The 12,152-nt window shown below is 40.6% G+C and overlaps 1 protein-coding gene across 5 annotated transcripts in view; it reads left to right on the top strand.

Moving 5' to 3' along the window:
- Window positions 1-12,152, top strand: part of BTBD9 (BTB domain containing 9) — a 454,871-nt gene that overhangs the window by 271,608 nt on the left and 171,111 nt on the right. For all 5 annotated transcript variants that reach the window (XM_049891262.1, XM_049891280.1, XM_049891268.1 and 2 more), the window contains exon 7: window positions 6,008-6,117. In XM_049891262.1, the coding sequence (XP_049747219.1) occupies window positions 6,008-6,117 (110 nt within the window). The remainder of the gene's footprint in view (window positions 1-6,007; window positions 6,118-12,152) is intronic.

Below are 12,152 nucleotides of genomic sequence, written 5' to 3'. Positions count from 1 at the left end.
CTGAGACAGTAGGCTCTGCTTAGGCTAACTCTGGACAAAGAGTGTTTAAACCTTTCAGTAATTCTTCCTCTCTCAAATAAGCAAATGCTGCTGGGTGCCTTCGCTGAAGTCAGTAGAGGAGAATCTATAGCTCCACCGATGAGCCAGAGGGAAGGATTTCTAAGAGTAACAAATCCTTTCTGTTGCAACATGCTTTGTCTAGAAGCTCTTTGTCATTCTGGCAGTAAACTGTTCTCCACTTGCTGCCTTAGCAACAAGACCTGAAGTCATTCCCCCCTCCAGTCTGTGGTTTGATTATAAGAACACTAACATTGTACCCAGAACTAGAAGAAAATATATCCGGGAAACTGGCAGATGCTACCTCTTTCTTGGGTTAGAATATTATTTATGTACATTCTTAGTATATCCTTGAAGGGGAAGATCAAATAGGAAATCTTGGAAATGGCAAATGCAAACCCCAGTGGTTCCAAGTCTCTAGTAAATTCAATAGCTAAACTTCTTGTCAGGTGACTGCCTCTGGCCACAGCAAAGAACCATTTTTCTCCTCAGATTTCTCCATGGCTACTTTGGAGAAAGAGCCAAAGTGTTTTAAGAATCTCTTCTTGTCCACCAGTCTTAGGCTACTGGTGTTTTTCAAGATTCTTTAACTCAAGAATATGGAGTTCAACTTGAGAATAAAACTTTTTTTTACCAAAGAATATAATCCTGATTGATTTTGGCTTTAGTTGATCCCTTTTTTTTTTTTGAGAGCTAATTTAAATATTTTTTATTGAATTTAATTTTATTTCACAATAGAATCTGTTCAGTACAGAAGTCAGACGATCCTATAACTAGAGGCAAAGGTTAAGAATTAACTATAATCACAAGTAGGCTTGCAGTTCACTGGAACTAAAGACTAGGGAATACCAGTGGGCTAAAGTATGAATGTACAAGTTGCTGCTTTTTCTGCATTTTCTTTAAAACATTAAAGTTATATTGTATATGCCTTAGAAATAAAATCTAGCAGCATCCTGACAAAAAACGATAGATAGTTTAAGAATAGGGATTTGTACCTTCCCAGGACAGGCAGAGAATGCAGTCAAGTCTCCAAACCAAAAAAAAAGTCTCTCTGCAAGGAAATGCTAGTTTTCATAATAAATTAAACCCCCAAACTTCAGGGTTTGCACAAAGAAAGAGTATGGGTAGCTGGACCACAGGGCCATGACCAGTTTTGCTGGATTTCCCCTCTCCTCTCCTCCTTGCTGCTTACTATGCCTCTGCCAAGGAGAGAATCTTGGGCTAGGGGGATTTTAAATTGGGCACAAGATTCTTTCCTTGCTTCCTCATCACAGCCGAGACAGTCAAAAACATTTTTTAAAGACTTTTCTAAAGACTAGGAACTTAAGATAGGAAATACCATGAGGCCAGGTAATCTACATTCAGAATATAGCTTGCTTTTTGTGGCAGTTACCCTGTCTGCTCTAACACAAACACAAGTAGGTGGCTCTAAAGAGCAGAAATTTATTTTCTCACAGTTCTGGAGGCTCAAAGTCCAGACCAGTGTCTTGACCATGTTGATTCGTTCCTTGTCAGCAGCCCCACACGTTTCTTGGTTCCTTGCTGTAGCTTGGCTTGTAGACGATCTTCATGTGATGTGTTTTCCCCTGTGTATGTGTCTGTGTGTTCTGGTCTTTTTATAATGCCGAAGTGATTAGGTTTAGGGTCCACCCTGCATTGCTATGACTTCGTTAATATAACAAAAGAAAAACCCTGTTCCCAAACAGATAGGAAGGCCAGGAATCCAGTACGTACACTACACTGTCTATACTGTGGTGCCCTAAGAGGAGGGGCTAGGCCCTCCCTGGGTTTCTCAAAGTCTTCCCGATCGTGGACGCACCATTTCAACACCACAGCCAGGACTGTTGTCCCAGACAACCAGCATCCTCAAAGTACAAACTAGGAAATTCTGTATCCAAATGATCTACTCTTTGAATTTCTATTTAATGATAGCTTGATCTGCCAAGGACTGTATTTAGATTTAAATACTTAACCTCATTTTAATATTTTATAAAGTTTGTGTTGTTTACCTCATTTTATACAGGATTAAGCTAAGGTTCAAAAAGGTTTTTTTTGTTCGTTTAAGAGAACTTTTTCCAAAGTGACACAGCTAATAGATGATGGGGCTGGGTTCTGTTCATACCTGGTTCTGTTGAACACATGTCCTTCCAAAACTCTGTAGTGCCTTTCCATTTTGAAGTGCTATCCTAGGAGGATTTTGGTTTTATTTTATTAAAGAAGACAGACTGTCTTTCCACCCACAATATTATAACTCCTAGAAACTTCCATATTGAAATATCATGTTCTGAACTGCGTTCATGATCCAGTCCTTGTCATTGACTGGAAGACAGTTAACATAGGGAAGGGAGGAGAATGTTGGAAACAGACTGTTACGCTGGGGCTCATGTGGTCAACATTCATCCTCATCAGAAATGGCCAATCTGTTGCATATCTGCCTTCCTCAGTAGTGTTTAAGTTTTAATTATCTTCCAACTGTCTGAACTGCTGTTAAGGCCTTCAGAGAGAACAAAGGATATCTGTCATATTTTTCAGCAGTGCCCCTTTCTACACACTGATGAAGTCACTAGCCAGTAGTGCCCTTAATATCAGGTTAAATCAGAATCCCTACATTTAAGAGATGAAGCTGAAAATGCAGAAAAAAACAAGCTTTACCTCTTATTCAGCATCTCATGACAGAGAAAATGTGGTATCTACTTCTCCAGTTTAGGTGTCATGACCCAGAGCCAAGTTTTGCTTTATTTTTCAAAAAAGTAAAGAAAGAGGACTCGCTGCCATTCCCGTCCATTGGATTTTCACTAGCTGTCTTTTGCCTTCGAAGTGCTCCATTGTAAGCCCCATCAAAAGAATATGCTTAGAATCAAGGATGGTACCCATCCTGCCTCCCTCCCCTCTCCAGACCTAACTCATGAATTGGGGCACTCCTTCCCCTGAGCTGGACTGTCCTTGGTGTTATTTGCTGTGGAGTTGTTTCCGACTCCTGGTGACCCCATGTATGCAGAGTGGAACTGCTCCATAGGGTGTCCAAGGCTGTGACCTTTCAGAAGCAGATTGCAAAGTCTGTCTTCCAAGGCACCGCTTGATGAGTTTGAACTGCCAACCTTTCAGCTAGTAGTCAGTGCTTAACCATTTGCACCACCCAGGCTGGACCAAAACTAACCAAACCCACTGCTGTTGAGTCAGTTCCAGCTCATAGCAACCCTATAGGACAGAGTAGAACTGCCCCATAGAGTTTCCAAGGAGCCCCTGGCGGATTCGAACTGCCGACCTTTTGGTTAGCATCCGTAGCACTTAACCACTATACCACCAGGGTTTCCCCAGGCTGGACAGGGCCTCTGAATTCTTACCTTGTGTTGGCTGCTACCAGTCATCAGTCTTGAGTCATTAGTTGAAGCCCATCTGCCATCTCTAGTCTAAATTGTTAGTGTACTAAACGGTCCTTCTTGCTTGAGAAAAAGGAAAATGGCTTCTTTCTTCTGACTTTGTTACCTTTTTTTTTTCTAAATGTGTTTGAGTAAGGACTTCATGCCGTTTTTGTAAATTATGCTGTAGTTTTGTGGAGACTCAGAAAGTATTGTAGAACTAGAATAATTAAACTTGTTATAAGCCTTACATATAACAGGCTAATCAAGAATTGTGATATACAGTAGTGAATTGCTAATTTGACCTCAGGATTTTGCAGCAGAGATAACATTATCTTCATTAATATAGAACTTTTTATCTGGAGGCATCTCTCAGTACTTTTCTGATCATACATATTATCTTGTTTTGCTATCACAAACACTATCATTAAGGCTGTAAAATGTATTCCAGTACAACTTTTCATTTTCAGTTGCTTATAATTTGGTGGAAGGAGTGTCTTTTTTTTTTTTTTTTGCCTTCTATTCCTGATTGTTCCAGGGTAAAATTTGGGAAATGACTGTTATCTACACTTGGAAAAAAAGAGAACAAGAAAGGGAGGGAGGAGTAAAGGGAGGGAGGGAGGGAACTTGATCATGGTCTTTAGGGCAGCCTGGACGATTAACCTTAATAACATGGGCCTGGGGAGGCCTGTTAGTCACCCCTCCCCTCTACTATGCACAGTGGTTGGAGAATTGCCTCTTTTTTGGAAGAATCTCGACTTAGGGAAGGGAAAATGATCTGATCAAATTCCACCAAGCCACATTCCTTCATTCCCTCCAAGGTTGCAGACAGCAGCACTCTGGCCTTCACGGCCATGTGCGGTTGAAAATGCTATGCCAGTTGAGTTCTTGTGGGAAGGAAATTGACAAAATTAGATTCAGGCCAAGGTGCCAGGTTTAGCACACCCCTTCCCTTCCAGAAAGCATCAGGGAGATTGTCACTACCCACAGCAAAGGATGGTACAGTCTGTCGATCCAGACCATTAAGAACTTACTTCAAATGAACCCCCCACCCAAAACCCAGTAAAATCAGCACCTTCTGTCTGCCTTGAGGGCTTGAGAAAACAGATCAGAGCCAACCTCCTGCTTACCCAGAGGGCTCTGGTGAGTTTAGCATTGCTGTGGTCTTACCACACAGCAAGAGTGCTATCTGCCTGTGATGGGTATGAGCACAGGGAACAGCCAGTGCAGGAGATAGCATTAATATTGGTTATGAAGATGAGCGATCAGCTGGTGTCAAGGAACAGATGGCTAAATGAGGTGCACGTGGATTGCTGTAAGATTCAGGCTTGAAAAAACAGGAGGGAAAACAGCCCATGATATAAAATTCCCAAATAAAGTCTCCTTAATGTGAATTTTTAAAATCAGCATTTACATTATACAGTTAACTTGGAGCGATGAGAAATGGAAGGAAATTACCGAATTAGTGAACAGCGATTAACTCAGAAGTAAAATTACATCATCGAAGTTGAAGGTTGTTCCACCCAGCAAGGAAGGGTATTATAAAAACCTTGTCCAGTCTGTCATTTCCTAATTGAAATCTGTTCATTTAATATGCCCCCTCCTTCAGCGTGCATAGTTAATAATTTGAAGAGGGTGATCGGTTAGTTATTTTTCCCAGTTTCCCCTTCTGAATGCCAGTGAGAAAGTATATAGCACATTCCCCATGGAACTGTGTGACACTCCAAAGAGTAAGTTTGTCTGTTCATTAACCTGTGAACTGTCAGGTCCCTTTGGAGAGTGAAAGGAGCAAGTCTCTCCAAGGTTAATGCTTGTTTGTCAGAGGTGAAGCCTCCAGGGAGAAGCAGAGGGTGAAAGGCCGAGATACTCAAGACCTACCCGGTGAGATTCTGCACTGTGTGCAGATGCCAGATCCGCAAGGCCAGGAGGGGAGCTGCAGAGCAGGCTGGGTCTTCTCTGCACATCACTTCCTCTGGTCAGGAGAAGGCTTCCCAGCAGTCAGGTGGGGGGCTGGCGTAAGTATACAGGGTTAACTTCCTCACAAGGATTTAGGAGCAATATTAAAGTAAAAAAAACTGTGAGTGACTGTTCAGTAGTATCTTCTTCTGTTTTTTTTTCTTCTTTTTTAACAAGAAAGCAATACTGATTGTATACATTCGTCTCTAATGAATGAAGTCTTTGAATTGGAAAGCATTTGACTTGTGTGTGTGCACGTATTCACGGGCACACTCCTAACCACAAGGCGAGGGTAGAAGTTGTCTGTTATTCTCCTGTGTAAATGTCTCACGGACGTGTAATTGTACTGATGTTCAGGGATTGACCTGAACCTGGTTTGATTTTCTAGGTAAATCACACCTAAGTTCTACTTAATTCTCCGGAAAGTGACAGCTCTGTGATTTTGCTGTGATTCTCCTAGGCTCCGTTGGAGCAAGCTCTAAGGAGCAGGTACCGGGTCTGAAGTCAGGTTCAAAGTTTCCTTTAGTCCATGTCCTGGCATACTGTAGTTTTACATGATATAACTTATTCTGTTATCCTTATATTGATTGTGATAGAAGTTCGGTTTTTTCAACAGATTTTCCTTTTATCCTCAGGTATATTCGAATAGTTGGAACTCACAACACAGTGAACAAGATTTTCCACATTGTGGCTTTTGAGTGTATGTTTACAAACAAAACCTTCACTCTTGAGAAGGGGCTGATTGGTAAGTTATTGCATTTTTGTGTATATACTTAGATATTTTTATCTTCAAATATTTTGTTAGTCCATCAACTTGTTTTAATCCACCTTTTAGCCACCTTTGACCAAGGACTCTGGTTGATTTGAATCCTTACGGCTGAGTGACATAGGGGGTGGTATTTTTAGAAGTAGTTAGAATAATAATTCCAGTAAACTTAAAACATTTTAGTGATTGATTCAGATTTGCTATGTGGAGAATGTTTATGGTAGTTTGACAAAGCCTTTTATACCAAAGGCTTTTCTGTATTTAATGGTAGGTCTGAGTATTACTGATCCAATGTTCATACTTCTAAGGCTGTGCAGGTATTTTGGCCTTTGATGGGATATGAATGGATAAATGGTGTGCTCAGCTGGGATGTGTCTTTTTTTCATGGACTCATCAGTCCATATTTGCCCTGTTTACTTAAGTTCACCTCAAGATAGTGCCTAAATGTAATTTAAATAAGACAGAGTGACTGAATTGTCATTATGGAAGTCAGTTTAAATATTGGCTGAGAAAAACTGCCTGGCTGATCCTTCAGGAGGGTATTTTTAATTTTGGTTTATTTGTTTAGTTAATTGTCTTGTTGTATTTTGGTTTTGTTTTAGGTAATGCTACTTCTCAGAGTTGCGTTCACTCAATCCATTGCAGCCCTTGACATTCTAGATATCATGAATACCCTTTCCCATCCAGACTGGTTATTCCTCTTCTCTTTTTCTCAGGCCCACAGATTTTTCCTCACCTATAAAGATCAAAATTAGACTAATTAGACCCTCGATTCTATGCCTTTACTGTAGCTTTCTTTGAAAAGGGACTCCGGATGTTCAGGTGGGGAGAATAGGATGCCCCGGCCAGGCAGTACCTAAAACAGAATTCTGTGCCTTTACAAAGGAACTCACTTCTCTTCTCTTCTCAAGTCCTGCTCAAGCTGGGATACTTCATGTCCTAAAATCATGGTAATGATCAGAACGGGGAAGATGAGTATAACTTGCAAATGTTTGCTAATTCTTTGAGTGGACGTTAGCCTAAATTTTCATAACACCTGCTTCAGTCACTGACTTAGGGAAATGTGGGAGAGTAATGTTAATAAAGTAGCAGGAGAGCAATTGTTTCAATGTATAGAGAGTGTTTAGAGCTCAACGAAAATAAATATTTTGGTTTTAACTTCGTTATGGATATAGTTTTACTATTTTCCAATTTTTAATATCAAATATAAACGTTAATAATTTGTGACTTTTAAGGAATTTGAAAGTTAAGAATGCTGAGGCATTACCTGCTACCAAGTTTTTTAATCCCCTGGGCTGTGTAGGATTGTGCGGATGGAGGAAAACAGGGAGGACACTCCTTTTCACCTGCTGCCCACGTTCTTCTGTAGACTGTAGGCCTTGCTGTGTATGTGACTTTGTAGGTTGAAGAGTCCTCACTGAGAAGGTTCTTAGAAACTAGACCACCTTCTTACTCACAAGGCATGTAATTTGACTACTCAGTTCAGCCCTGTGCACTGCATTCGTGAACGTGCTACATAAAGGCTCCAGCTGCTTAAATCACTTCCCTGTTCTTAGTGGAGGAAGAACAGGTTTGTTGAAACTGAAATTATTAAAGAAACAGGCCTATCTGGCATGAGAGGCCATTACAGGAATGAAACCCAGAGCCAGCTGCAGTGAGGGGATGCTGTTGTTGGTCTTCATGTTTTGTCCAAACTGAACTAGTCAGCATTATCAGAGGCCATAAGAGCCCCAGGCATGTCAGGGAATGAAAGAAGATTGCAGAGATGTGAGAAGTGTTTTTGGTGTCTGGGCAAACACTTGTCTTTGAGCCCATTCCTGTGATGCTCACACATTTGACTGCAAAGAGCTCTGCAATCATCTGCCTGTCATTGTCCCTCAACAGAATGGGGGCAGTGGTGCCAGTAGGAAGCAGGTAGATGGATATGAGTGCACTTGCCAGCAGATGGTCTGCCATGGGATCCCCTCTGGCCCTCCTCAGACCATCTTCACAGCTCAGAGCTGCCCCCATGCTGTGCAGACGGGCAGTGGTGTGAGTTGTGATGAGCACAGGGGGATTTCACTCTCCTCTGTCTGACATTGCAGTTCTGTTTAGCTTAAAGGGGCATCTGAAAGCTTGAGCTTGTCCACAGAGTGATAGTAATGGCCAGCCTTCCATATTGATTATCTCAGATGCTTTTTAGCTGCACACAGGCCCTCAGCCAGGCCTCTACTGTGACCTCCCAGTCATCCTCTAGTGGGGACGCAGAATATTTCAGTCGCCCCCAGAGTTGTTTGTAAATTGTAGATGCCTACTTCGTACTCCTTCCTGTATCCTGTAAAATATGCACTACCCCTTTGAGAACCACTAATATAAACTCCAGATTTTCATGAAGAAAAAAAAAAGTGAAACTAAAATAATGTCATCATGAGTAACTAGTAGGGTATCAAAGTCTACTTTTATGCTTCCAAGGATTTAGAACTTCTTTCTTCCACAGTTCCTGATTTTCCTTTCATAGTTCAGGCTACTGTAATTATTCTCCTCATAAGCCTTAAAAATTACTTTTAAAGTATTCATATTTTTTAAAATCAGATTTTAATGTTAATACTGAAAATGGATAACGGTGCCAGAAAATAACAAATAAAAATGATCACATCAGCCTATGTACACATCTATTCTTTTCCCACGAGAGGCTTTTCTTTTTTTGTTGACATGTTGACAGCACACTTCACATGCACAGGTTCCTGGGGAAGCTCTGAGCCCTCCAGGTTCATAAAGCCGTGGGAGAAGGCCCTGACTCCACCACACTGCGCAGGGCTGGCTTCAGGCTCCGCATAGCACTTCTCCCACCTTATCTGCTGCTGCCACCGCAGCCCCTTTTCATTTGGTGGCTGCTTCTGGATCTTTCTGTAAGGTATTCTCACCTGGGAGAGTTGGCCTGTGATGACTGTTTTCCCTGTGTTAAGAGGCATTTGTAGGCAATCTTAACCTGTCTTACCAGAGAGGTATGGAAGGACTAATTAGAGTAGGTGTGACTGTTATTTTATTCGTGTTTAACCTCTCAAAGAATGTGTTTGCTTTGCCCCACCACTCCACTTTTTTAATTGTACTTTAGATGAAGGTTTACAGACCAAATTAGTTTCTCATTAAACAATTAATACACATTGTTTTGTGACATTGATTGCCAACCCCACAACATGTCAACACTCTCCCCTTCTTGACTTTAGATTCTCCATTACCAGCTTTCCTGTCCCCTCCTGCCTTCTCGTCCTTGCCTCTGGACTGATGTGCCCCCTTAGTCTTGTTTTGTTTTATGGGTCTGTCTAATCTTTGACTAAAGAGAAAACCTGAGGAGTGACTTAAGCACTGAGTTAAAAGGGTGTCCGGGGGCCATATTCTCGGGGTTTCTCCAGTCTCTGTCAGCACTCCACTTTCTGATACGTGTGTAACATTTGCCAAGTCCTTCCATTTTTTCATAATAATTGCCAAATCTTCCTTTTCATTTAATCTTGTGTTTAAACTCACTTCTTCGAATACTGTACTGGTTACTCAAATGGAGAGAATTGTATCTATCAACCAGTTTAAAGAACCATCAGCTCACAACCAACTTAGTTTCATTTATGTGCAACCTACTTTCTCCCCGTCAGATTATTTTGAAGCCAGTACCAGACATTTTATCATTCATCCATAAGTATTTCAATATGTATCTCCAAAACCGACACCTCCTTTTTGTAGCCATAATCACATTATCATTATAATACCCCAAAATTTGAACAGTAATTCCTTAGAAGTGGTGCAGTCGATTAAAGCACAACTAACCTAAAGCTAAAGCGTGGAGGTTTGAGTCCACACAAAGGTGCCTCCAAAGAAGGACCTGGTAACCTCCTTCCAAAAAGTCATACCTTGAAAACGCTACAGAGGACAGTTCTACTCTGGCACACATGGGGTTGCCGTGAGGCAGAATCGGCTCTGTGGTGACTGGTTATATCAAACATCCAGTCCACATTCGAATTTTCCTAATTGGCTCAAAGTCTGGAGAGCGTGCGTGTGTGTGTGTGTGTGTGTGTTTACAAGTTGTTTAGTCAGGATTTAGATAAGGTCTGTATATTGCAAATAGTTGTTATGGCCCTTAAATCTGTAAATATTCAGATTCTCTTCCCTGTGTTTATCTACCTCTGTCTCTCTCTTTAATTACAATTTATTTGTTGAAGAAATTAGGTTGTTTGTCCTGTAGCGTTTCTAATGGTCTGAATTTTGGTGATTGAATCCACATGGTAACATTGAACATGTTCTCTTTCATTTCTTGTAACTTGCTAGTTAGATAGAGGCTTAGTCTGACAGTCCCTTTTTTTTGGTAAGAAAGCTCAATAGGTGTTTACGTGAATGTATTAAAAACAATGAAGAAATCTGGTTATCTCTCTTCTTTTGAATATTCACACCCATTAATAATTATTTCCTAGATCCATTATTTAATTTGGTATTGTAATTTATGTATTTATTTGCAATTTATTGACAATATTCTAATTCTGTCATTCCTTCTTCATTTAGTAGCTAGAAAATGAAAATTTCCCTCAACACGCATTTGGTCGCCCTGAGATGCAATTTGTCCTGAAAAAGCAGGATAAATATTAGATTCTTTCCCTTTATTTACTAGTTTTCAAAAGAAAGAGTTGGTTCTCTAGTATCCTTAAAAGAGACTAATGAAATTTGTGTGTGTGTGTGTGTGTTTTTAATGTGGGTAATTAACATTATGAATTTATGGGTTTAAACACATTTGACATCTTTTAATCACTTGCAGTTATTGATATGCAAATTGTCCCCATCTTTAGCCTCTTCAGATTGGCTCTTGAGTCATTCTCATGTGACCTCAATAATCCTTGATAGGTCCTTTTTTTGGGGGGGGGGGAATTGTTACCTGATTAGGGTCCATGCCCTGGAGCAGCCGAGCCAATGAAACATACTTCAAGTCAGAACTTGAGTGAGAAAGTTTATTAAGGAGATGCATACATCACCGGGGGCCCAGCAGCAACACAGGCTATGTCTATGGAGTCCCAAAGAGCAGTTTTACATTAGAGCTTATATAGAATCTTAAAAGGGTTACAGGTATCTTTGTAGTCCCCTGCCAGACATTTCTTTATTAGGCTAAAGATATTCATATAGTTACCTGGGCTCTGATTTTCCTGTGAGGGTTGTAGGCCACAGGTGGTTGGACATAACAAAAGGTTATTTGCATCAGTTTAAAACAAAGTACAAAGGTATTAACATTTGGTCAAAACAAAGTCATTAACAGAGGAGGCAGGCAGAGCAAGGAAAAGAACTTACAGGTTCATCATGGCATTAGTTATGTCAAGCTTTCAGTCACCGATTTTGAAAAAGGAGAAAACATGCTGGGGAGTATTGGGGTCACTAAATAAGATATACCAGGTTCATCTTGTAAATTTCCTGCCCTTGATCTGGATTTACCCATTTCTTCAAGAAGTCTTGCTTCTATTTATTGGAAAATGACATTGGGAAACCTCATTCTAAGCACTATAGATGATCTTTGCTATTGGGTTGGTCACTGTTTGTAGCTCTTTTCAGTGGATAGAACTAGAAACTACACTGTTGCTGTTGTTACTGTTAAGTCACTTGTGACTCTTGGCAACCCCATATGTGCAGAGTAGAACTGCTCCATAGAGTTTTCAAGGCTGTGGCTTTTTGGAAGCAGATCACAGGACTGTCTTCTGAGGTGCCTCTGGATGGGCTCAAACCACCAGCCGTTTGGCTAGTAGTCAAGCGCTTACATATATTTATTTATTTGTATATCATATATTTAACAGATAAAATACTTCCTGAGTGCATGTTGACATTTCTAACTCACATACTACTGCAAGGCTTTTGAGCTTTCATCTCCCTTTTTCCACACCGAAAATCTTGGTTCTCTGTGACACAATACAATAATTCATTCGGTTTATCTCATAGTATATACAAAATAGTCTCAGAATAACACCACCAATACTACCATGAACCATTTGATTACTGGAAGTAGTTTAATA

This window comes from Elephas maximus, chromosome 1 (genome assembly GCF_024166365.1).
Source record: "Elephas maximus indicus isolate mEleMax1 chromosome 1, mEleMax1 primary haplotype, whole genome shotgun sequence".
NCBI classification, from domain to species: Eukaryota; Metazoa; Chordata; class Mammalia; order Proboscidea; family Elephantidae; genus Elephas; species Elephas maximus.
This window is presented reverse-complemented; position numbering and strand designations above follow the sequence as displayed.